Source organism: Pristiophorus japonicus, chromosome 31 (assembly GCF_044704955.1).
Source record: "Pristiophorus japonicus isolate sPriJap1 chromosome 31, sPriJap1.hap1, whole genome shotgun sequence".
Lineage (NCBI taxonomy): Eukaryota > Metazoa > Chordata > Chondrichthyes > Pristiophoridae > Pristiophorus > Pristiophorus japonicus.
In genome coordinates this window covers 12,912,324-12,939,176 of record NC_092007.1, presented here as the reverse complement: position 1 = coordinate 12,939,176, position 26,853 = coordinate 12,912,324, and the positions used below count along the sequence as shown (strand labels likewise).

General features: G+C 48.0%; 2 protein-coding genes across 2 annotated transcripts; both read left to right on the top strand.

Annotated features, from left to right (window-relative positions):
- The first annotated feature begins 823 nt into the window (after positions 1-823).
- LOC139240371 (chemerin-like receptor 1) lies at positions 824-3,915 on the top strand. The gene is made up of 2 exons (XM_070868841.1): positions 824-956; positions 2,792-3,915. The coding sequence occupies exons 1-2, from the start codon at positions 824-826 to the stop codon at positions 3,913-3,915; spliced, it is 1,257 nt and encodes a 418-aa protein (XP_070724942.1).
- An 18,343-nt stretch (positions 3,916-22,258) lies between these two features.
- On the top strand, positions 22,259-23,507 carry LOC139240370 (chemerin-like receptor 1). The gene has a single exon (XM_070868840.1). It carries the CDS (start codon positions 22,259-22,261, stop codon positions 23,261-23,263), a length of 1,005 nt encoding a protein of 334 aa, XP_070724941.1. The 3' UTR covers positions 23,264-23,507.
- Positions 23,508-26,853: the final 3,346 nt, after the last annotated feature.

The window sequence follows — 26,853 nt, the reverse complement described above, 5'->3', positions numbered from 1 at the left end:
ACAGAGATAGGGAGGGTTGTAGAGGCTGGAGGAGGTTACAGAGATAGGGAGGGGTGTAGGGGCTGGAGGAGGTTACAAATATAGGGATGGGTGTAAGGGGTGGAGGAGGTTACAGCGATAGGGAGGGGTGTAGAGGCTGAAGGAGGTTACAGAGATAGGGAGCGGTGTAGAGGTTGGAGGGGGTTACAGATATAGGAAGGGGTGTAGGGGCTGGAGGAGGTTACAGAGATAGGGAGGGGTGTCGAGGCTGGAGGAGGTTACAGAGATAGGGAGCGGTGTAGAGGCTGGAGGAGGTTACAGAGATAGGGAAAGGTGTAGGGGCTGGAGGATGAGACAGAGATAGCGAATAGTGTAGCGTTTCGGTTAGGTTTGGGGTTAGCGCAAAGATATGGAGGTGCATGGTGCCTGGAGGAGGTTACAGAGATAGGGAGGGGTGTAGGGGATGGAGGCGGTTACAGAGATAGGGAGGGGTGTGGAGGCTGGAGGAGGTTACAGAGATAGGAAGCGGTGTCAGGGCTGGAGGAGGTTATAGAGATAGGGAGGGGTGTAGGGACTGGAGTAGGTTATAGAGATAGGGAGGGGTGTAGGGGCTGGAGGATGTTACAGAGAAAAGGAGGTTTGCAGGGGCTGGTGGAAGTTATAGGGATAGGGAGTGGTGCAGCAGGTGGAGGGGGTAACATAGATAGGAGTGGAACTAGAGCCATGGAGGGATTTGAAAACAAGGATGAGACTTTTGAAATCGAGGCATTGATTAACCGTGAGCCAATGTAGTTCAGCGTGTACAGGTAGTGATGGGTGAACGGGACTCGTCGCGAGTTAGGATATGAGAGTTTTGGATGAGGATACGATTGGGGAGGCCAGCCAGGAGAACATTGAAATAGACATGTCTGGAGGTAACAAATGCACGGCCGACGGTTTCAGCCGCAGTTGGGCTGAGTCAGCTGCGGAGATGTACGGTCGTGGAATTATTTTGCCCAGCTCCGTGATTGCAATACTGGGGTAAACACTGATGGATTCTTCCCTCTTTCTCTCGCTCTCTCTCTCTCTCTCTCTCTCTCTCCCTCTCTTTCTCCCTCTCTTCATAGAATCCAAGAAAAATTATGGCACAGAAGCAGGCCATTTGGCCCATCATGCCGCGCTGGCCGACAAAGAGCTATCCAGCCAAATCCCACGTTCCAGCTCTTGGTCTACAGCCCTGTAGGTTACGGCACTTCAAGTGCACATCCAAGTACTTTAAAATTGTGGGGAGTGATTCTGCCTTGACCACCCTTTCAGGCAGTGAGTTCCAGACCCCCATCACCCTCTGGTTGAAGAAATTTTCTCCCAAATCCCCTCTAAACCTGCCCCAATTTTTTTCAATCTATGCCCCCTGATTATTGCCCCCTCTGCCAAGGGAAACAGGTCATAGAAACATAGAAAATAGGTGCAGGAGTAGGCCATTCGGCCCTTCGAGCCTGCACCGCCATTCAATGAGTTCATGGCTGAACATGCAACTTTAGTACCCCATTCCTGCTTTCTCGCCATACCCCTTGATCCCCCTAGTAGTAAAGACTACATCTAACTCCTTTTTGAATATATTTAGTGAATTGGCCTCAACAACTTTCTGTGGTAGAGAATTCCACAGGTTCACCACTCTCTGGGTGAAGAAGTTTCTCCTCATCTCGGTTCTAAATGGCTCACCCCTTATCCTAAATGGCTGACCCCTGATTCTGGACTTCCCCAACATTAATAAGAGCATAAGAACATCAGAATTAGGAACAGGAGTAGGCCATCTAGCCCCTCGGGCCTGCTCCACCACCCAACAAGATCAGGGCTGATCTGGCCGTGGACTCAGCTCCATTTACCCGCCCGCTCCTTCCTATCCACTCTATCCAGGCCCCTCATAATTTTATACAGCGCAATTAAATCTTTCCTCAGCTTCCTCTATTCAAAAGAAAATAAACCCAGCCTTTCCTCATAGCTAAAATTCTCCAAACCAGGCAGCATCCAGGTAAATCTCCTCTCTAACCTCTCTCGTGCAATCACATCTTTCCTGTAATGTGGTGACCAGAACTGCACGCAGTACTCCAGCTGTAGCCTAACCAGTGTTTTATACAGTTCAAGCATAACCTTCCTGCTCCTGTATTCTATGCCTCGACTAATAAAGGCAAGTATTCCATATGCCTTCTTAACCACCTTATCTACCTGGCCTGCTACCTTCAGGGATCTGTGGACCTGCACTCCAAGGTCCTCTGTTCCTCTACACTTCTCAGTGTCCTACCATTTAATGCAAAGGGGATGGAGTATAAAAGCAGGGAAGTCTTGCTCCAGTTATACAGGGTATTGGTGAGGCCACACCTGGAGTACTGCGTGCAGTTTTGGTTTCCATATTTACGAAAGGATATACTTGCTTTGGAGGCAGTTCAGAGAAGGTTCACTCGGTTGATTCCGGAGATGAGAGGGTTGACTTATGAGGAAAGGTTGAGTAGGTTGGGCCTCTACTCATTGGAATTCAGAAGAATGAGAGGTGATCTTATCGAAATGTATCAGATTATGAGGGGACGCGACAAGGTGGATGCAGAGAGGATGTTTCCACTGATGGGGGAGACTAGAACTAGGGGGCATGGTCTTAGAATAAGGGGCCGCCCATTTAAAACTGAGATGAGGAGGAATTTCCCATATGCCTGCTTAACCATTTTAACTACCTGTCCTGCTACCTGCAGGAATCTGTGGACCTGCACTCCAAGGTGCCTTTAGTCCTCTACACTTCTCAGTGTCCTAGCATTTAACGTGTCTTGTTGTGTCTCTTCAGGTGGGATGGAGCCCGATGATCTTCAGCTAACCAACTCCAGCGAGGTTCCGCACGAGACCCCGGCGACTGAAGGCTACTCCAGCTTGCGGCACGCGATGCACGCCTTCACCATGGCAATCTTCGTCGTCACCTGCGTCCTGGGGTTGTCGGGCAACGGGCTGGTCATCTGGGCCACCGGCTTCAAGCTGAAGAGAACGGCCAACACTGTCTGGTTCCTGAGCCTCGCCGTGGCCGACTTCACCTTCTCTCTGCTGCTCCCGCTCTCCATCGCCCATCTCGCCCTGGACTTCCATTGGCCCTTCGGCCGGCTACTCTGCCAGCTGAACAGTGGGGCGGCGGTGCTCTGCATGCACGCCAGCATCTTCATGCTGGTCACCATCAGCGTGGATCGCTGCGTCTTGGTGGTGCTGCCCGTCTGGTCCCGGAACCACCGCGGACCGCGTCTGGCCGCCCTGCTCAGCCTGGGGGTGTGGGTGGCGGCCGCGGTTTTGAGCGCGCCGTCATTCGCCTTCCGCGACACGGTGTCCTGGGGCAACCGCACGCTGTGCTACACCGAGTACCTGCTGGAGGACGAGCGGGAGGCTTTGGCCGCGGTGGACTATGGAGACGAGGACCACCAGGCGGTGATAGAGCGCTTGGCGAGCCTGCAACACGCCCGCTACCGCGGGCTGACCCTCGCCCGCTTCCTCCTCGGGTTCCTCCTCCCGTTCCTGGTCATCGGCACCAGCTACGCCGTCATCGGGCTGCGGCTGAGGCGGGGCCGCCTGGCGCCCAGCAGCGGCAAGCCCTTCAGGGTCATGGCCGCCATCGTGCTGGCCTTCCTCCTGTGCTGGGCGCCCTACCAGACCTTCGTACTGCTGGAGCTGCTCCACCCGCCCGACGAGCCATGGCTTCACGTGCTGGCCGTGGGCATCCCACTCAGCAGCAGCCTGGCCTGCATCAACAGCTGCATCAACCCCGTCCTCTACATCTCCATGGGACAGGGTTTCAGGGACAAGCTAAGGAGGTCACTCAGCAAGGCGCTGGAGAATGCCTTCCAGGAGGATTCCACCCAGTTCGCCAAATCCGGCAGGGCTAAGACCCAATCTCTCTTGCTCTGCGACGAAGCCGGCACGTCCATTTAGTTTTTCTTGTGTAGGTGTTGGGGGGTGTGGAGGCGGGGCAGAAGGGAGGGGGGTGGAAGGGGGAACTGTGAAGAGAGTCTGTGCTGTATCAGCCAAAGCTGAACTGCAACCTCTGTAAGACTGCAGCATTTTCAGCCTCATTGTCTGCTAATAACTGTGCTTGCAAACTGATCCAAGGTGGCTGAAAACATGGGTTGACCAATTGTTAGCGACCCAAAAGGCTTTGCGAATTCAAAAGCCCTTCTCGCGTGTTTTGACGTCTCACAGCTGCAAAGAGACAGTTCTCACAGGCATTGTCTGAGAACTGTGAAGAAAGGCGATTGAAAGACCTATTCATGGTGAAAGACTAAGCTCTTTGCTTTAGACCTAGACAATTTCATACACGGGGGCCAAATATTCAGAAAACACGGTATGTAATGGCTGTGACACATGAGGTCACCGCTGCAGTCAATGTGAATGGTAACCTGGTCAGTTACCAAGAGAAGCAGGGTGGTTATTTTCCAATCGCTGACCAAGACTGGAGTTAACTCCTGTGTGGGAGTCTTTGCTTTCAAATGACTTAGGATATAAAAACGTTTTAACTGTTATATACTTCAGTGCGATTGGTCAGAGTGGGTTAATAATTAGAAATTATTGTACATTCAATGCTATTGTGAATGCTTGTATTTCTTTTAATTATTCTAATAAAGATAACCCCTCGATAGGGGTGAGAAAATAAACATTGCGTATCTATGTTGTTTTGTCTCACAAGTCTGAACCCGGCAAAGTGTACAGAAAAAATAAAAGCTGTTGTGTTAAGAAAAGATTTGGTGTCTGAACGACAGGCACTTGTTTCCTGATAGTTAAAACCTCTCAGTTCTGGTATCATTCTTGGAAATCTTTTTAAATTAGTGACAATCGTATATTGATGCCCCCCAATACTGGTCTCACCCCATAAGTGTAAAGACCTTCTATAGGTCTATCATAAGAACATAAGGTAAGAACAAGTTGGTCTAAACAAGATATATGGAGACCGGAACTGTGCATGGTGCTCCAAGTGTGGTCTAGCAAGATATATGGAAAACAGAACCATGCACAGTGTTCCACGTGTGGTCTAACCTAGGGTGTATGGAGACCAGAACTGTGCACAGTGACCCAATTGCTGTCTAACCAAGATATATGGGACCAGAACTGTGCACAATGCTCCAAGTGTGGTCTAACAAAGGTATATGGAGACCAGAACTGTGCACAGTGCTCCAAGTGTGGTCTAACCCAGGTATATGGAGGCCAGAACTGTGCATAGTGCTCCAAGTGTGTTCTAACCAAGGTATATGCAGACCGGAACTGTGCACAGTGCACCAAGTGTGGTCTAACCCAGGTACATGGAGACCAGAACTGTGCACAGTGCTCCAAGTGTGGTCTAACCGAGGTATATAGAGACCAGAACTGTGCACCTTAGTCGAAGTGTGGTCTAACCAACGTATATGGAGACCAGAACACTGCACAGTGCTCCAACAGTCTACAGTGCTCCAACCGGGGCGAACAAGGGAAATTAAGGATAGTATTAAATCCAAGGAAGAGGCATATAAATTGGCCAGAAAAAGCAGCAAACCTGAGGACTGGGAGAAATTTAGAATTCAGCAGAGGAGGACAAAGAGTTTAATTAGCAGGGGGAAAATAGAGTATGAGAGGAAGCTTGCCGGGAACATAAAAACTGACTGCAAAAGCTTCTATGGATATGTGAAGAGAAAAATATTAGTGAAGACAAATGTAGGTCCCTTGCAGTCAGATTCAGGTGAATTTATAATGGGGAACAAAGAAATGGCAGAATAGTTGAACAAATACTTTGGTTCTGTCTTCACGAAGGAAGACATAAATAACCTTCTGGAAGTACTAGGGGACAGAGGGCCGAGTGAGAAGGAGGAACTGAAGGATATCCTTATTCGTCAGAAAATTGATCGGATTGAAGGCCGATAAAACCCCGGGGCCTGATAGTCTGCATCCCAGATTATTTAAGGAAGTGGCCCTAGAAATAATGGTGATCATTTTCCAACAGTCTATCGACTCTGGATCAATTCCTATGGAGTGGAGGTTAGCCAATGTAACACCACTTTTTAAAAAAGGAGGGAGAGAGAATTATAGACCGGTTAGCCTAACATCGGTATTGGGGAAAATGTTGGAATCAATTATTAAAGATGAAATAGCAGCGCATTTGGAAAGCAGTGACAGGATCAGTCCAAGTCAGTTTGAATTTATGAAAGGGAAATCATGCTTGGCAAATCTTCTGGAATTTTTTGAGGAGGTAACTGGTAGAGTGGACAAGGGAGAACCAGTGGATGTGATGTATTTGGACTTTCAAAAGGCTTTTGACAAGGTCCCACACAAGAGATTTTTGTGCAAAATTAAAGCACATGGTATTGGGGGTAATATACTGACGTGGATAGAGAACTGGTTGGCAGACAGGAAGCAGAGAGTCGGGAGAAACTGGTCCTTTTCAGAATGGCAGGCAGTGACCAGTGGGGTGCCGCAGGTCGCAGTGCTGGGACCCCTGCTATTTAAAAAACATTAATGATTTGGATGAAAGAATTGAGTGTAACATCTCCAAGTTTGCAGATGACACTAAACTGGGTGGCAGTGTGAGCTGTGAGGAGGACGCTAAGAGGCTGCAGGGTGATTTGGACAGTTTAGGTGAGTGGGCAAATGCATCGCAGATGCAGTATAATGTGGATAACCCAAATACACCACATCCACTTGTTCCCCCCTATCCACCCTGCTTATAACAAAATAATTATTATAAATAACGTGCACGGTTATACACAACAAAAGATATGGACTTATTTTTGCCATATCTACAAATCAAACTTAACCACTGCTTTTCACTTTCGAAGACGATACATTCACTCTCAAACAGAACTTTTCAAATTTGGTGCTGAACTCAGACTGATTCTAGGCTGATCCTGAGGAGAGTTTTTCTCCAAGGGCAACGCTTGATTTACATTTGAACTCTTCACAACTTCAGACTGTTTGTCTGCCTGACTCGCACTCAGACTTAAATTCTGACTTTCTCTTGGACGTGTTTTTCGTACATCTGATGTAGGATTTGCTACTGGTACTCTAGTTATAACAAGACTATCTGACTCATCAGAAATAATCGAATCCTTCCAACGTTCAACTCTTCTACATCTGTAGATAAAATATGATCAATGTGAGAAAACCTAACCAGTCCATGATAATCAACTTCACAAATATGTTCGAGGACCACCAATCCTCAACTTGGTCAGGTTAGTTGAGTGGGCAAATGCATGGCAGATGACTTAAAATGTGGATAAATGTGAGGTTATCCACTTTGTTGGCAAAAACATGAAGGCAGAATATTATCTAAATGGCAGCAGATTAGGAAAAGGGGAGGTGCAACGAGACCTGGGTGTCATGGTATATCAGTCATTGAAAGTTGGCATGCAGGTACAGCAGGCGGTGAAGAAGGCAAATGGCATGTTGGCCTTCATAGCTTGGGGATTTGAGTATAGGAGCAGTGAGCTCTTACTGCAGTTGTACAGGCCTTGGTGAGGCCTCATCTGGAATATTGTGTTCAATTTTGGTCTCCTAATCTGAGGAAGGACGTTCTTGCAATTGAGGGAGTGCAGCGAAGGTTCACCAGACTGATTCCCGGGAAGGCAGGACTGACATCTGAGGAGAGACTGGATCGACTGGGCCTGTATTCACTGGAGTTTAGAAGAATGAGAGGGGATTTCATAGAAACATATAAAATTCTGCCGGGATTGGGCAGGTTAGATGCAGGAAGAATGTTCCTGATGTTGGGGAAGTCCAGAACCAGGTGTCACAGTCTAAGGATAAGGGGTAAGCCATTTAGGACCGAGATGAGGAGAAACATCTTCACTCAGAGAGTTGTTAACCTGTGGAATTCTCTACCACAGAGAGTTGTTGATGCCAGTTTGTTGGATATGTTCAAGAGGGAGTTAGATATGGCCCTTACGGCTAAAGGGATCAAGGGGTATGGAGAGAAAGCAGGAATGGGGTACTGAGGTGAATGTTCAGCCATGATCTTATTGAATGGTGGTGCAGGCTCGAAGGGCCGAATGGCCTACTCCTGCACCTATTTTCTATGTTTCTCTGTTTCTATGTTTCGACCCCTTCCACATCTGTAGGAAAAATATGATCAATCTGAACAAACCTAACCTGTCCATGATCAAACAACTTGACCAAATATGTGCGAGGACCACATATCCTCACTATTCTACCTGGTAACCACTTTAACTATTTATGGTGACGGGTCTTCACTCTCACCTGCTCATTCGGTTTCACATCTCTGTCTTACACTGCCTTACTCATGATTCTCTTTCTCTCTTGATTGCTTCTCTGTTATCGACTATGCCTAGTTTAGCTATAACAACGATGACCTTGTTTGTGGCTGTCATTTGAGAAACAACTTTGCTGGTGTTCTAACAGAAGTTGTACGAGGAAAATTACGATAAGTAATTATAAAAGTTGCCAATTTGCGATCCAACGACAACTGCCGTTTCTTTGGATTTGGAAGCAACATTTGTTTGATGAAAGCACATTTTACTCTGTGTATAATGTGCTCTGCTGCACCATTTGAACCACGGTGATACAGTGGAACCTTGGTACTTTTCACACCATTTCTGTGCAAATTCTTCTGAAAAAAATTGCGGCCCATTATCAGATGCAATTTCTTCTCGGAGGCCATATGAAGAAAACAATCTTCTCAAATTGTCTAGTGTTTTACTTGTTGTCTTCTGCATCGGAAACACCTCGGCCGACCCACTTCGAACAGCTATCAATCACAATGAAGAATTGATTTCCTTCTAGCTCAGCTAAATCCACATGTAACCTTTGCCACACTGTGGGAGGCCATTTCCATTGCTGAACTGGTACTGATGGTGGTTGCTTGCTTACCGATTGATATGGTGTACACTGCCTAACAATGTACTCTATATCTTTATCTGGACCTGGCCACCATAAGTAACTGTCTGCAAATCTCTTGGTCAAGCACATTCCCAGGTGCTGGTCATGAAGATCTACTAGAATAACTTGGACCTGACCTTATTTGGGATAACATAAAACCTTATCTGTTCCTACTGTTGTCTACAAAAACTACTCACTATTCCAGGATCATTCTGTAATGCGCAAGTAGCCCCCAGCTGCTATTCCCTACTGCGAACCTGTCTCCTTAAAGCCCTCTGTCCTGTCTCCACCACACTCGCCTCCAACAACAAGTGTGAGGAGCTCATGGACTTCTTTGTCTCAAAGATTGAGACCATCCGATCAGCTGCCTCTGTGACTTCCCTTCCTTCACCTAGCCCACAGGGCCAAACTTCCTCTGAGGCTCCCACCTGCCCCAGCCCTAAACTCACATCTTTCTCTACTTTCTCTTTGATCTCCGCTATTGATCGCTCCAAACTCATTTTGTCCATGAGAGCCACTTCCTGCTCCCTTGACCATATTCCCACTAAACTGCTGACCACACAACTTCCTTTTTTGGTTCCCATGTTAGCCGACATTGTTAACGGTTCTCTCTCCTCAGGTACTGTTCCCCTCGCCTTCAAATGTGTGGTCATCGCCCCTCTCCGCAAAACAACAACCCTTGACCCCACTTTGCTTGTTAGCTGTTGCCGCATCTCAAACCTCCCATTCCTGTCCGAATTCCTTGAAAGTGTTGCATCCTCCCAAATCCGTGCCCATCGTTCCATGAATTCACTGTTTGAATCCCTCCAAATCTGATTTTTCGCCCCAACCACAGTTCCGAAACGGCTCTCATCAAAGTCACAAATTAAATCGTTTGTGAGTGTGCCAAAGGTAAACTCTCCCTCATTTTCCTACTGGACCTGTCTGCAGCCTTTGATACAGTTGACCACTCCATCCTCCTCCAACGCCTCTCCACCATCGTCCAACTGGGTGGGACTGCACTCGCCTGGTTCCATTCTCATCTATCTCGTCGTAGCCAGAGAATCTCTTTCAATGGCTTCTCTTCCTTCTCCCGCATCGATACCTCTGCGAGATTGTCAGAGAGGCTTTCATGGCTGAGTGCTGCACTGTCGGAGGGGGATTACCGAAGGAGCGCCGCAATGTCACAGAGGGCCAGTACTGAGGGAGTGCCGCATTGTCTGAGGGACAGTACTGAGGGAGTGCCACACTGTCGAAAGGGGCAGTACTGAGGGAGCGCTGCACTGTCGGAGGGGCAGTACTGAGGGAGCTCTGCACTGTCGGTGGGGCAGTACTGAGGGAGTTCTGCACTGTCGGTGGGGCAGTACTGAAGGAGCGCCACAATGTCGGAGGTGCAGTACTGAGGGACTGCCGCACTGTGGGAGGGGCGGTGCTGAGGGAGTGCAGCACTGTCGGAGGGGCAGTACTGAGGGAGCGTCGCACTGTCAGAGGGGCGGTACTGAGGGAGCGCTGCATTGTCTGAGGGACAGTACTGAGGGAGTGCCGCACTGTCGGAGGGGCAGTACTGAGGGAGTGCCGCACTGTCGGAGGGGCAGTACTGAGGGAGCACCGCACTGTCGGAGGGGCAGTACTGAGGGAGCGCCGCACTGTCGGAGGAGCAGTACTGAGCGAGCGTTGTACTCTCGCCGATACCATCTTTCAGATGAGACATTAAACCCGAGGCCCCGTCTGTCCTCTCAGGTGGAATGTAAAAGATCCCACGGTCATTAATTTGAAGAAGAGCAGAGGGGAAGTTCTCCAATATTTATCCCTCAACTAACATCACTAAAAAAAACTGATCTGCTCATTTACCACGTTGTTGTTTGTAGGAGCTGGCTGTGCATTGTGACATAGCCCTCTCTCGCCACAAGTGCCTTAATTATACAAGCAGAGAAGCATTGCAAGACTTGTGGTCTCCACTCAGGAAAGACGAAGTGTTTATCATCGCTGGTTATTCGACAAGTTGGAGATTATCTTTGAAAACAGGCGACATATGCTGTTCCTGCAAACATCATTGAATCATCAGGGCCAGATTAACTCAGATACTAATACGGCCCTCAACTCCCTAAATTTTATATCATTAACCCTAAATTTTTGTCACAAGATTGCTTAAGCAGTATCTCATATAATTTCATAATTATATCGTCAGAGGTGCAAAATATTGCGTCCTTACGGTCAAATTGTGTATAAATTTCGGTGATAATTTTAAATATCCCCCAAAAATTCAGCTGGAGAGTTATGTACGCTGTTCATAAGATAAATGCATAAATAATATTGAGTTTGATAACGTGAATGCTTCAGAAAGGAGGAAGAATTTTAATTTAACCTTTGAAAGTGGAAACGTGGATGTCAAAGTCAAATGTCAAAAGTATTTATTACATTATGTATATCCTTATAGATACTTTTAGGTATCCTTCATAGATAGTGAGAAACCATATTGGCTCAAATGATCAGGATTTTGTAAATGTTTGGGTGGAGATAAGGAATAATAAGGAGAAAAAGTCACTGTTGGGTGTAGTATATCGGACCCCTAACAGTAGCAACTCTGCTCGTGGGAGCATAAACTAGGAAATAGTTAGCGCTTGTAAAAAAGGAACAGCAATGATCATGGCCGATTTTAACCTCCATATTGATTGGACAAATCAAATTGGTCAGGGTAGCCTTGAGGAAGAGTTCATGGAGTGCATAAGGGATGGGTTCCTTATGCAGTATGTAACGGAACCAAACAGCGTGCAGGTTATCTTAGATCTGGTCCTGTGTAATGAGGCAGGATTAATAAACAACCTCCTAGCATAGGATCCCCTTGGAATGAGTGATCATAGCATGATTGAATTTCAAATTCAGATGGAGGGTGAGAAATGTGCATCTCTAACCAGCGTACTCAGCAGAAATAAAGGAGATTTTGAAGGTATGAGGGCAGAGTTGGCTAAAGTGGACTGGGAAAATAGATTAAAGTGTAGGACGCTTGATGAACAGTGGTGTACATTTAAGGAGACATGTCGCAACTCTCAAGAAAAATATATTCCAGTGAGGAGGAACGGGTGTAAGAGAAATGACAACAATCCATGGCTAACTAAAGAAATAAAGAAGGTATCCAATTAATAACAAGGGCATACAAAGTGGTTAAAACTAGCGGGAGGGCAGAAGATTGGGAAGCTTTTAAAAACCAGCAAAGAATGACTAAAAAAATGATTAAGAAAGGGAAGATAGACTGTGAAAGTAAACTAGCACAAAATATAAAAACAGATAGCATGATATAGGTATCTCAAAAGGAAAAGAGTGGCTAAAGTAAATGTTGGTCCCTTAGAGGATGAGACCGGGGAATTAGTAATGGGGAACATGGAGATGGCAGAAACTCTGGACAAATATGTGTATCAGTCTTTAAGTAGAGGACACTAACAATATCCCAGCAGTGGATAGTCAAGGGGTTATAGGTGGGGGAGGCACGTAAAACAATCACAATCACTAAGGAGGTGGTACTCAGTAAGATAATGGGACTGAAGGCAGATATATCCCCTGGACCACAAGGCTTACATCTTAGAGAAGTAGCGGCAGGGATAGTGGGTGCATTGGTTGTAATTTACCAAAATCCCTGGATTCTGGTGAGCTCCCAGCATATTGAAAAACTAACAAATGTAACGCCCCTATTTAAAAAAGGAGGCAGACAAAAAGCAGGAAACTATAGACCAGTTAGCCTAACATCTGTGGTTGGGAAAATGTTGGATTCCATCATTAAAGAAGCAATGGCAGGTCTTTTGGAAAAACATAATTCGGTCAGGCAGAATCACCGTGGATTTATGAAGTGGAACTAATGTATGACAAATTTGCTGGAATTTTTGAGGATATAAAAAACAGGGTGGATAAAGTGGAACAGTGAATGTGGTGTATTTGGACATCCAAAAGGCATTTGACAATGTGCCACATAAAATGTTACTGCACAAGGTAAAAGTTCACGGGGTTGGGGGTAATATATTAGCATGGATAGAGGATTGACTCAAGAACAGAAAACAGAGAGTCGGGATAAATGTTTAATTCTCAGGTTTGCAATCAGTTACAAGTGGGGTGCCACAGGGATCAGTGCTGGGACCCCAACTATTTACAATCTATATTAACGACTTGGAAGAAGGGACTGAGTGTAACGTAGCCAAGTTTGCTGACGATACAAAGATGGGAGGAAAAGCAATGTGTCAGGAGGACATAAAATCTGCAAAAGTTCATAGACAGGCTAAGTGAGTGGGCAAAAATTTGGCAGATGGAGTACAATGTTGGAAAGTGTGAGGTCATGCACTTTGGCAGAAAAAAAATCAAAGGGCAAGTTATTATTTATATGGAGAAAGATTGCAAAGTGCTGCAGTACAGCGGGACCTGGGGGTACTTGTGCATGTAACACAAAAGGTGAGTATGCAGGTACAGCAAGTGATCAGGAAGGCCAATGGTATCTTGGCCTTTATTGCAAAGGGGATGGAGTATAAAAGCAGAGAAGTCTTGCTACATTTATATCGGGTATTGGTAAGGCAACAATTGGAGTAATGCATACAGTTTTGGTCTCCGTATTTAAGGAAGGACATACTTACATTGGAGGCTGTTCAGAGAAGGTTTACTGGGTTGATTCCGGAGATGAGGGGTTTGACTTATGAGGTAAGCTGTGTAGTTTGGGCCTATACACATTGGGTTGAGAAGAATGAGAGATGAACTTATTGAAACTTATTGATAATGAGGGGGCTCGACAAAGTGGATGTAGATGGAATATTTCCAATCATAGAGGAACCTAACACTTGGGGACATACTAACAGAGTAAGGGGCGGCCCATTTAAAACTGAGATGAGGAGAAATTTCTTTTCTCGGAGGGTTGTAAATCTGTGGAATTCTCTGGCCCAGAGAGCTGTGGAGGCTTGGTATTTGTATATATTTAAGGTGGAGATAGACAAACTTTGAGCGATAAGGGAGTAAAAGGTGATGGGGGCGGGCGGGGAAGTGGAGGTGAGTCCATGATCACATCAGCCATGAACCTATTGAATGTTGTAACAGGCTCGAGGGGCCAGGTAGCTTACTGCTGCTCCTATTTCTTATGTCCTTATGCTCTTATCACGAAAACAATTTGATCTACTCATTTAGCAAATTGCTGTCTGTGGGAGCTTGCTGTGCGCGAATTGGCTGTCACGTTTCCCACATTTACAACAGTGAACGCGCTTGAAAAAGTGCTTCATTGGCTGGGAGGCGCTTTGGGACGTGCTGCGTTAGTGACAGGCGCTACAGGAATGCAAATCCTTTCTTTCTACGAGCTCCTCTTCTCCTGAGCTCTGAACCCCTGGTCCTGCACATTATTCTTCCGTCCTCCATCCTCACCTCCCCAAGCAGTCTCTCCCTCCTGGGCTTTCACTGCGTCTTCATTTCATCACCCTCCTCTCTCGCCATGAGTGCCTTAATTCCACGCAGTGCAGAAGCATTGCAAGGGCTGTGGTCTCCTCTCAGGAAAGGGGAAGTGTTTATCATCGCTGGTTTTTGGGCAAGTTGGAGATTATCTTTGAAAACAGGCAACATATGCTGTGCCTACAAACATCATAGAAGCACAGAATGTGTACAGCCCTTCGAGCCCGTGTCCAACACTCAGCCAGTCCCACTCCCCCCGTCCTTTCCCCGTAACCCTGCAAATGTTTAACCTTCTGGTACTTATCCAATTCCCCTATTGAAAGCCACGATTGAGTCTGCCTCCAGCACCCTCTCAGGCAGCGGGTTCCAGATCCTAACCACTCGCTGCGTAAACATGCTTTTCCTCCGTGTCGCCCTTTGGTTCTTCTGCCAATCACCTTAAATCTGCGTGTCCTCTGCTTTGCGACCCTTCCCACAGTGGGAACATTCTCCCTCCCGATCCGATCTGGACAGACCCCTCGGGATTTTGCACGCCCCTATCCGATCTCCACTCACTCTTCTCTGCTCCAACGCGAACAAACCCAGCTTGCGTTTATTCAACGCCGTTAACGTAATTAAAAGTCCCAATGTGCTTCACAGGAGCCCAAATCAGACAACATGTGTCAGTGAGCCACGTAACGAGATATTCGGACATGTGACCAAAAGCTGGGTCAAAGAGGTCGATGTTTAGGAGCGTCTTAAACGAGGAGAAAGAGAGGCGGAGAGCTTTAGTGAGGGAATTACAGGGGTTTTAAAGTCCTCTATCAGCTCACCTCTCAGCCTTCACTTTTCTAGAGAAATGAGCCCCAGCCTTTCCTGATAGCTTTAACCTCTCAGTTCTGGTATCATCCTGGTAAATTTTTTTGATTAGTGATAATCTTATATTGATATCCCCCTATTTGTGGTATCACCACATAAGTGGAAATACCTTCTCTACGACTACCATAAGAATATAAGACATGAACAACTGTGGTCTAACCGAGGTATATGGAGACCAGAACTGTGCGCGATGCTCCAAGTGTGGTCTACCCAGGTATATGGAGACCAGGACTTGCACAGTGCTCCAAGTGTGGTCTAACCCAGGTATATGGAGACCAGAACTGTGCACAGTGCTCCAAGTGTGGTTTAACCCAGGTATAACGAGACCAGAACTGTGCACAGTGCTCCAAGTGTGGTCTAACCCAGGTATAAGGAGACCAGAACTTTGCAAAGTGCTCCAAGTGTGGTCTAATCCAGGTATATGGAGACCAGAACTGTGCACCGTGCTCCAAGTGTGGTCTAACCAGGTATATGGAGATCAGAACTGTGCACAGTGCTCCAAGTGTGATCTAACCCAGGTATAACGAGACCAGAACTGTGCACAGTGCTCCAAGTGTGGTCTAACCCAGGTATAAGGAGTCCAGAACTTTGCAAAGTGCTCCAAGTGTGGTCTAATCCAGGTATATGGAGACCAGAACTGTGCACCGTGCTCCAAGTGTGGTCTAACCAGGTATATGGAGATCAGAACTGTGCACAGTGCTCCAAGTGTGGTCTAACCAGGTATATGGAGACCAGAACTGTGCACAGTGCTCCAAGTGTGATCTAACCCAGGTATATGGTGACCAGAACTGTGCACAGTGCTCAGATTTGATCTAAGCACATTATACGGAGAATGGAACTGTGCACAGTGCTCCAAGTGTGGTCTAACCAAGGTTGGTTGCAAATTTAACATAACTTCTATGACCTTGAATTCCATCCTTCCCGAAATGAACACAAGTGCTTGGTTTTTATTTTCATGGCCATAATTACCAGGGACAGTACTGAGGGAGCGCAACACTGTCGGAGGGGAATTACTGAGGGAGCACTGCACTCTCGGAGGGGCAGTACTTAGGGAGTGCCGCACTGTCAGAGTGGCAGTACTGAGTGAGCGCTGCGCTGTCGGAGTGGCATTACTGAGGGGGCGCCACATTGTTGGAGAGGCATTGGAGAGGGAGCGCTGCACTGTCGCAGGGGCAGTACTGACAAGTGCCTCACCGTCGGAGGGGCAGTACTGAGGGAGCGCCGCACTGTCGGAGGGGCAGTACTGAGGGAGCGCCGCACTGTCGGAAGGGCAGTACTGAGGGAGCGCCGCACTGTCGGAGGGGCAGTACTGAGGGAGCGCTGCACTGTCGCAGGGGCAGTACTGAGGGAGCGCTGCACTGTCGCAGGGGCAGTACTGACAAGTGCCTCACCGTCGGAGGGGCAGTACTGCGGAAGCGCCGCACTGTCGGAGGGGCAGTACTGAGGGAGTGCTGCACTGTCGCAGGGGCAGTACTGAGGGAGAGCAGCACTGTCGGAGGGGCAGTAGTGACAGGTGCCACACCATTGGAGGGGCCGTACTGAGGGAGCGCCGCACTGTCGGAAGGGTAGTACTGAGGGATCGCCGCACTGTCAGAGGGGCAGTAGTGAGGGTGCGCCGCGCTGTCGGAGGGGCAGTGCTGAGGGAGCGCAGCACTGTTGGAGGGGCAGTACTGAGGGAGTGCCGCACTGTCAGAGGGACCGTCATTCAAATGAGACTTTATACCAATGCCCCGCCTGTTCTCTTGTGTGGATGTAAAAGATCCCATGGCTATTATTGGAAGAAGAACAGGGGAGTTCTCTCCCGTGTTCTGCAGCCAATATTTATCCATAAACATCACACCAGTTGTATAAAATAAAGATTCTGTGCTGTTAAACTGCAGTCTCCAATCTGATAGATCAATATCTGCCATGTTGCTGTGTGTACAAGGCCAAGACAGGATCTGACACCATCAGCTCCCCAATCATGTCATGGGCTGTCGTCAGAGAACGGAAATGGTTTGGTCTGTATAGGAGAGGCAGTAAATATCTGAAGGCAGAACTCTCTGACTTCGAACCAGCAGGTCAGACAAGCAGACTCTCTCGGCCACTGTTCGTCTTGTACTTCCATCAGGAGCTCAGCAGACACAGGTAATTCTACAGATCACCATCTACTTTAAGGATTACCACGGGGTTTGATAGGGTAGAAGGTTGGCTACAGGGATGAGAAGTTTTTCAGTGTCGGAGGGGCAGTACTGAGGGAGTGCCGCACTGTCGGAGGGGCAGTACTGTGGGAATGCCATACTGTCAGAGGGGCAGTAGTGCGGGAGCGCCGCCATGACGGAGGGGCAGTGCTGAGGGAGCAACGTACTGTCGGAGGGAAAGTACTGAGGGAACGCCATACTTTCAGAGGGGCAGTACTGAGGGAGGGCCGCACTGTCGGAGGGGCAGTACTGAGGGAGCGCTGCACTGTTGGAGGGGAAGTGCTGAGGGAGTCGCGCACTGTCAGGCGGTTAGTCTTGAGGGAGTGCCGCACTGATGGAAGGGCAGTGCTGACGGAGCACCACACTGTTGGAGGGGCAGTACTGAGGGAGTGCCGCACTGTCAGAGGGACCGTCATTCAAATGAGACTTTATACCAATGCCCCGCCTGTTCTCTTGTGTGGATGTAAAAGATCCCATGGCTATTATTGGAAGAAGAACAGGGGAGTTCTCTCCCGTGTTCTGCAGCCAATATTTATCCATAAACATCACACCAGTTGTATAAAATAAAGATTCTGTGCTGTTAAACTGCAGTCTCCAATCTGATAGATCAATATCTGCCATGTTGCTGTGTGTACAAGGCCAAGACAGGATCTGACACCATCAGCTCCCCAATCATGTCATGGGCTGTCGTCAGAGAACGGAAATGGTTTGGTCTGTATAGGAGAGGCAGTAAATATCTGAAGGCAGAACTCTCTGACTTCGAACCAGCAGGTCAGACAAGCAGACTCTCTCGGCCACTGTTCGTCTTGTACTTCCATCAGGAGCTCAGCAGACACAGGTAATTCTACAGATCACCATCTACTTTAAGGATTACCACGGGGTTTGATAGGGTAGAAGGTTGGCTACAGGGATGAGAAGTTTTTCAGTGTCGGAGGGGCAGTACTGAGGGAGTGCCGCACTGTCGGAGGGGCAGTACTGTGGGAATGCCATACTGTCAGAGGGGCAGTAGTGCGGGAGCGCCGCCATGACGGAGGGGCAGTGCTGAGGGAGCAACGTACTGTCGGAGGGAAAGTACTGAGGGAACGCCATCCTTTCAGAGGGGCAGTACTGAGGGAGGGCCGCACTGTCGGAGGGGCAGTACTGAGGGAGCGCCGCACTGTCGGAGGGGCAGTACTGAGGGAGTGCCATGCTGTCGGAGGGGCAGTACTGAGGGAGCGCCGCCATGTAGGAGGGGCAATGCTGAGGGAGCAACGTACTGTCGGAGGGACAGTACTGAGGGAACGCCATACTTTCAGAGGGGCAGTACTGAGGGAGGGCCGCACTGTCGGAGGGGCAGTACTGAGGGAGCGCTGCACTGTTGGAGGGGAAGTGCTGAGGGAGTCGCGCACTGTCAGGCGGTTAGTCTTGAGGGAGTGCCGCACTGATGGAAGGGCAGTGCTGACGGAGCACCACACTGTTGGAGGGGCAGTAGTGAGGGCGAGCTGCATTTGCCATTGGTGGTTGGAGATAGTCAGATGACCCGCGCAGTACACGTGAACACCACTTGGGGGCGACGTTAGAACAGTTGCAGATTCCTTCAATGCATCTTAATATCAACAACTTGTATTCATATAGTGCCTTTACTGTAGTGGAACTGCTCAAGGCGCTTGACAGGAGCTTTATTAGACATAATTTGACCCCAAGTCACATAAGTAGATATTAGGGACAGATGAACAAAAGCTGGGTCAAAGAGCTCGGTTTTTAAGGAGCGCCCTAAAGGAGGAGAGAGAGGCGGAGAGGTTTAGGGAGGGAATTCCAGAGCTTGTGGCCCAGGCAGCTGAAGGCACGGCCACCGATGGTGGAGCGATGGACATCGGGGTTGTAATGTATTTGCTTCATGGGCTCTTTGCTTTATAAATCATAGCAACACATTGCTATGAAGAACTAGTTCGTATTTAGCAAAAGGTTTAACAACCATGCTACATATTAACAGTTCATCCACCGGGCTCACAACCACTTGCCCCATCGTGGATCCCCCCCCGAACCCAACGGGCTGGGGTTTTAATGAGTCTTGTGAACATCACGTGACTGCATGAGCCACTCCCAACTCAACAGCCCGACAAACCTGTGAGCATACTCGCAGTTGCCTACTCAATGCCCTCCCCTTTTTTAGAAGCAAGACCTATACACAATATTTCAAAAGATTACTTCTCGTGAGTTACAATTTTACAAATTCGACTGCTGAGCCTGAGTATATTGTTGTAAGCGTTTAGCTTCTTCCTGCTCCGACTGCCATATCTTTGCTGTAGGCCGGCTAGGCCCATTTTCCACATTCTTGTTTGACGCTGGAGATCATCTTGGGGAATTTCTGCTTTCTGGGTGTATAGCCTGGGATTCCTGCCTTCTATCTTCCTGTGTCCTCTTGAATGTCCCTGGAAACCTTACATCCGTCCTCATGTCAGCATTCTTCCTAAGATCTCGATCGTCCCAGTTATCAATATCCTGTCTAGTTGGCTCGCGTTTCCTCACTAGTCTTCCCAACTGAAGCCCAACTGCACCCCCGCCCCACCGGATGGTACAGAAATTCCCCTGAAATCAGCCGCTGTGTCTTTTGTCATATTAATCCAACGATTATTAATCATTACAATGGTCCTGAAATCCCGACATGACGCATGTACTGCCTTGCCCTTTCACTGCATATACACCAAAACCTACACTGTTCTGATCGGTTTCCATGCAGTGCAGTCTTTGCTTATCATTGGATTTACATGCGGCTGCAATGTGTTGCCTTACTTGGCACCGCTAGCATCTTGCCCACTTGAACCCACACAGTTGCGCGGTATGGTTGCCATTACACCTATGACATCTATTCTTCTTGGTTTTGTAAATCTCCTCCGACTGGGGCTCACCCTCTTCTGTGTTTCTGCACCTCAGTGACTGTGAATTGTCACTGCTGCCAGTCATGGGTGAAATTCATTCATATTTTTCTCTGCCATGGAGGTGGCTATCTTGCAAGCGTTCTCAAAAGAGAGATCGTCCATAGCTAATAATTTTGATTGGATGCGTTCATCCGTTAGTCCACATACAAATTTATCTCAAAGAGGAATCCTCCAAAAATTGCAGCGTAGAGATAATTTTCTTGTGGCATCGAAGTAGTCACTGACGGTTTCATCAGGTCTTTGACTGTGAACTTATAGCTCTCTATTTCTAAAAGGTGTGTTCAAAATATTTCTCCCATATCTGTAGTATATCAGAGAATGAAGAATCCTTAACCTTTCTTGGGGATAACAAATTCACTAAGATACCATAAGTCTCTGCCCCAATCATGACTGGAAGAATAGCTTTCATCTTCGCCCGAACTGATTGATTGCATGTTTGCGATTGAGCCACATCTGCTGAGACTTCACTGATGTCATTAGTTCTAAAAAAAGATTTGTCATCTTTAACTTTAAGATTTTGCCAATTCCATTACCTGTCAAAGGCTCCCAAATTACTGAAATAACCCGTTGTTACATTTATATTGCCTTCTTAACTGAACAGCCGTTATCACTCAATCAACTTGAATTGCTTTTCAATGACTAAAAATGGCTTTCCACAAGCTCTATTTGTTAGTTCAACACTGTCCATGGGTTCATGGGTTGTTTGCTTAGGAATTCCTAGGGACTCATTTGCTTTTAAGAACTAGTTGATTTATTAAAAGTTCACATTACACATTAAAAGTTCATCCACCAGGCTCACAACCATGTGCCTTATTGTGGACACCACAAACCCCACTGGATGGGGCTTTATTGGGTCTTGTGAACATGACGTGACTGACAAAGACACTCCCAATGCAACTGCTCTACAAACCTGTGAGACTACGCAAAGGCACACACATTGTAGGGGGGGGGGATGCGCAAGCGGCCAGAATTGGAGGGGCGCAGAGATCTCGGAGGATTGTAGGGTCTGGAGGAATTTACAGATATAGCGAGTGAGGGGACGAGGAGGCCACAGAGGAATTTGAAAAGAAAGATGAGAATTTGAAAATCGAGGCACTGCTGGAGCGAGAGCCGATGTAGGTCAGCAAGCACAATGGCAGGGGGTGGTGGGGGGGGCGGGAAGAGGGGCGTGGGTGAACGGAACTTGGTGTGAGTTAAAAGATGGGAGCTTTGGATGGGCATCCGATCAGGGAGGTTGGCCAGGGGTTCGTTGGAATAGACATGTCTGGAGATGACAAAGGCACGGGCGAGGGTTTCAACAAAAATTGGACTGAGACAGGGGAGGAGACGGATGATGTTCCGGAGGTGGAATTATTATGCCAATCTCCGAGATTGCAGTACTGGTGTTAACTCTGATGGATGCTTCCTTCTCTTTCTCTCTCTCCCTCTTGCTCCCTGTCTCTCTCTCTCTCTCTCTCTCTCCCAATCTCCCTCTCTCTCTTGCTCCATCACTCTATCTCTCTCTCCCGCTCTCCCACTCTCTCTCTCTCTCTTGCTCTCTCTCTCTCACTCTTGCTTTCTCTTTCTCATTCTCTCTTGCTCTTTCTCTCCCACTCTCACTCACTCTCGCTCTCTCTCGCTCCCGTTCTCGCGCGCTCTCTCTCGTGCTCCCTCCTTCTCTCTGTCTCTCTCCTGCTCCCTCCCTCTCTCTCTAACTTGCTCTCTCTCTCTCTATCTCTCTCTCGCTCTTGCTTTCTCTCTCTCTCTCTCTTGCTCCCTCTCTCTCTCCCGCTCTCACTCCCTCTCTCTCTCTCTAGCTCTCTCTCTCTCTCTTGCTCAATCTTTCTCGCTCTCTCTCTCTCCCGCTTCCTCCCTTTCTCTCTAACTTGCACTCTCTCTCTCTATCTCTCTCTCGCTCTTGCTTTCTCTCTCTCTCTCTCTTGCTCCCTCTCTCTCTCCCGCTCTCACACCCTCTCTCTCTCTCGCTCTCTCTCTCTCTCTCCTGCTCCCTCTTTCTCGCTCTCTCTCCCTCCCACTCCCTCTCTCTCTCTCTCTCGCTCTCTCTCTCTGTCCACCTCTTCAGGTGCAACATCTGAAATGGATCCCGAGCATCTTCAGTTGGTCAACTCCAGCGATGTTCCGACCGATGTCCCGGCGACCGCAGACTTCTCCAGCGTGCGGCGAGGGATGCGCGCCTGCGTTATGGCGATCTACATCATCAGCTGCGTCCTGGGCGTATTGGGCAATGGGCTGGTCATCTGGGCCACCGGCTTCAAGCTGAAGAGAACGGCCTACACCGTCTGGTTGCTGAGCCTCGCGGTGGCCGACTTCATCTTCTCTCTGCTGCTCCCTCTCTTCACCGCCAACATCGCCCTGGACAACCACTGGCCCTTTGGCTGGCTGCTCTGCAAGCTCAGCCATGGGGCGTTGGTGCTCTGTTTGTACGCCAGCATCTTTACGCTGGCCGCCATCAGCCTGGACCGCTGCATCTCGTTGGTGCTGCCCGTCTGGTCCCGGAACCACCGCGGCCCACGGCTGGCCACCCTGCTCAGCCTGGGGGTGTGGGTGGCGGCCGCCTTCTTTAGTGCGCCATCGTTCGCCTTCCAACGATTGGTGCCCCAGGACAACCGGACGATGTGCTCCGGCGACTACCTGCTGGACGGCAAGTGGTCGGGGAGCCCAAGATACCCACGGTACAGAGCGCTGACACTGGTGCGTTTCCTCAGCGCGTTCCTTCTTCCGTTCCTGGTCATCGCCACCAGCTACGCCATAATCCGGCTGCAGCTGAGGCGTCACCGCTTGGCGCCCAGCGGCGGCAAACCCTTCAGGATCATGGCCGCCATCATCCTGGCCTTCCTCCTGTGCTGGGCGCCCTACCACATCGTTTCTGTCCTCGCCCTGCTGCTCCGCCCGCAGAGCGAGATGCGACGGTCGCTGCTGGTCATGGGAGTCCCGTTCAGCTACAGCCTGGCATGTGTCAGCAGCTGCATCAACCCCGTCCTCTACATCTTCATGTGGCAGGACTTCAGGGACATGCTTAAGAAGTCGCTTCAACGGGACAAGAACCAGAGGGAATCAATGCATACAAACATAGAAGCATAGAAAATAGGAGCAGGAGTCGGCCATTCGGCCCTTCGAGCCTGCACCACTATTCAATATGATCGTGGCTGATCATGCAACTTCAGTACCCCATTCCTGCTTTCTCTCTATACCCCTTGATCCGTTTAGCTGTAAGTGCCACAACTAACTCCCTCTTAAATATATCTACCGAACTGGCCTAAACAACTTTCTGTGGTAGAGAATTCCACAGGTTCAAAACTCTCTGAGTGAAGAAGTTTCTCCTCATCTCGGTCCTAAATGGCCGACCCCTTATCCTTAGACTGTGACCCCTGGTTCTGGACTTCCCCAACATCGGGAACATTCTTCCTGCATCTAACCTGTCCAATCCCATCAGAATTTTATATGTTTCTATGAGATCCCCTCTAATTTTTCTAAATTCCATTGAATACAAGCCTAGTCGATCCAGTCTTTCTTCATATGTCAGTCCCACGATCCCGGGAATCAGTCTGGTGAACCTTCGCTGCACTCCCTCAATAGGAAGAATGTCCTTCCTCAGATTAGGAGACCAAAACTGCACACAATATTCAAGGTGTGGTCTTACCAAGGCCCTGTACAACTGCAGTAAGACCTCCCTGCTCCGATACTCAAATCCTCTCGCTATGAAGGCCAGCATGCTATTTGCTTTATTTGCCGCCTACTGTATCTGCTTACCTACCTTCAATGACTGATGTACCATGACACCCTGGTCTCGTTGCACCTCCCTTTTACTAATCTGTCACCATTCAGATAATATTCTGCCTTTGTGTTTTTGCCAACAAAGTGGATAATCTCACATTTATCCACATTGTACTACATCTGCCATATAATTGCCCACTCACCTAACCTGTCCAAGTCACCCTGCAGCCCCAGAGCATCCTCCTCACAGCTCACACCGCCACCCAGCTTAGTTCATCTGCAAAGTTGGAGATATTATTTTCAATTCCTTCGTGCAAATCATTACTGCATATTGTAAACTAATTTGTAGGAGGTTTAGAAACATGGAAACATAGAAATTAACAGCACAGAAGGAGGACATTTTGGCCCATCGTGTTCGCGCCGGCTGACAAAGAGCCGCATGTTCCCTGGTCAGCAGCCCTGAAGGTTACATATAAACCCATGAACAATGACGGAAAGGCAAAGAGCACCCAGCCCAACCATTCCGCCCCACACAACTGCGACACCCCTTAAACTGAAACATTCTACACTCCACCCCAACCGGAGCCATGGGATCTCCTGGGAGAGGCAAAACCAGATAAAAACCCAGGCCAATTTAGGAAGGAAAAATCTGGGAAAATTCCTCTCTGACCCATCCAGGCGATCGACACTAGTCCAGGAGATCACCCTGGCCGTATTCTATTCCCTGCAGTACTTACCATTATATCTGCTCCGTCCAACATAAGGTCATCCAGTCTAATCCCAATTACCAGCTCTAGGTCCGTAACCCTGCAGGTTACTGCACTTCCAGTGACCATTCAACCATCTCTTAAAAGTGGTGAGGGTTTCTGCATCCACCACGTCCAGGCAGCGAGTTCCAGATCCCCACAACCCTCTGCGTAAAGAAGCCCCTCCTCAAATCCCCTCTAATTCTTCCACCAACCACCTTAAAACTATGCCCCCTCGTACGAGCCCCCTCCACCAATGGAAATAGACCCTTACTATCCACTATATCCAGGCCCCTCAATATTTTGTACACCTCAATGAGGTCTCCTCTCAACCTCCTCTGTTCCAATTAGAACAAACCTAGCCTATCCAATCTGTCCTCATAACTAAGATTCTCCATTCCAGGCAGCATCCTAGTAAATCTCCTCTGCACTCTCTCTAGTGCAATCACGTCCTTCCTACAATACGGTGACCACAACTGCAGGCAGTACTCCAGCTGTGGCCGAACCAAAGTATTATGCAATTTAAGCATAACATCCCTGCTCTTATATTCTACACCTCGGCCAGTAAAGGCAAACATTCCGTATGCCTTCTCAACCACCTTATCCACCTGGCCTGAAACTTTCAGAGATCTGTGCACAAGTAACCCAACATCCCTTTGTTCATCTACACTATAAAGTGGCCTACCACTTAATGTGTAAACCTGTTCCTTATTAGCCCTCCGAAAATGCATCATCTCACACTTCTCTGAATTAAATTCCATTTGCCACTGCTCTGCCCACCTGACCAGTGGATTGATATCCTCCTGCAGCCCATGACTTTCCTCTTCATTATCACCTACACAGCCATTTCAGTGTTGCCTGCAAACTTCTAATCATACTCTCTATATTCAAATCTAATTCATTGATATACACCATCGAAAGCAAGGGATCCAGTACTGAGCCATGCGGAACCACACTGGAAACATCCTTCCAGTCACAAAAACATCCATCAATCATTACCCTTTGCATCCTACCTCCAAGCCAATTTTAGATCCAACGTGCCACTTTGCCCTGTATCCCATGGGCTTTAACCTTAATGACCAGTCTACAGGTGGGATCTTATCAAATGCCTTGCTAAAGTCCAAACATACTACTTCATACGCACAACCTTCATCGACCCTCTTGGTTATCTCTTCAAAAAATTCATTCAGGTTCGTCAAACACAATCTTCCCTCAACAAATCCATGCTGATCCTCCCTAATTAATCCTTGCCTTTCCAAATGCAGATTTATCCCGTGTTTCTGAATTTTTTCCTATTATTTTCTTACAACTATGATTAGGCTGATAGGCCTGTAATTGCTCGGCCTATGTTGTGGGGATTTGAGGAGACGTTTCTTCACTCAGAGGCTGGTTGGGGTTTGAAACGCACTGCCTGAAAGGGCGGCAGAGGCAGAAACCCTCATTGCATTTAAAAAGTACTGGAGTATATCAGACAGAGATTCAATGCAGCTAACCTGCAGCATCTGTAAGACTACAGCATTTTTGGGCTCATTTTATGCTAATAACTGTGCTTGCAAACTGCTCCAAGGTGGCTGAAAACATGCGTTGACTGATTTTTCGTGACCCAAAAGGCTTTGCAAATCCAAAAGTCTTTCTAATCTGTTTTAATATCTCACAGCTGCAAAGAGACAGTTCTCACAGGCATTGTCTGGGAACTGTGAAGAGAAGAGAATGAAAGACTTAATCATGGTGAAAGACTATCCTTTTGTTTTAGACCTAGACAATTACATACACGGTGGGCATACATCGAAAACTAGTAAAGGATGGCTGTAATACATGAGGTCAGCACTGCGGTCAATGTGAGTGGTGACCTGGTCAGTTACGAAGCCAATCATGGTGGTTAATTTCCAATCACTGACTAAGGCTGGAGTTAACTCATGTGGGAGTCTTTGCTTTGTAATCAATTAGGAAATAGGCAATGTTTAACTGTTAATACTTCAATGCGATTGGTGAGAGCGGGTTAAAAATTAGAAATGATTGTGCATTTAATACTATCGTGATTGCTTGTATTTATTTAGATTATTCTAAGTAAAAATAACCCCTGGATAGGTGTGTGAAAAGAAACACCCTGTGTCTGTGTTGTTTTTGTCTCACAAGTCCGAACCCTGCAAAGTGTAGAGAAAACAAACATAAACCTTACAGACTAAAACCTGTTGTGTGAAGATATGTCTG

Bases quoted from the DNA above. Each gene is read 5' to 3' on its own strand.
- LOC139240371 (XM_070868841.1), top strand. From the start codon at position 824: ATGAGAGTTTTGGATGAGGATACGATTGGGGAGGCCAGCCAGGAGAAC. The intron at 957-2,791 runs GTCGTGGAATTA...GTGTCTCTTCAG, and splicing joins GTCAGCTGCGGAGATGTACG to GTGGGATGGAGCCCGATGAT.
- LOC139240370 (XM_070868840.1), top strand. From the start codon at position 22,259: ATGGATCCCGAGCATCTTCAGTTGGTCAACTCCAGCGATGTTCCGACC.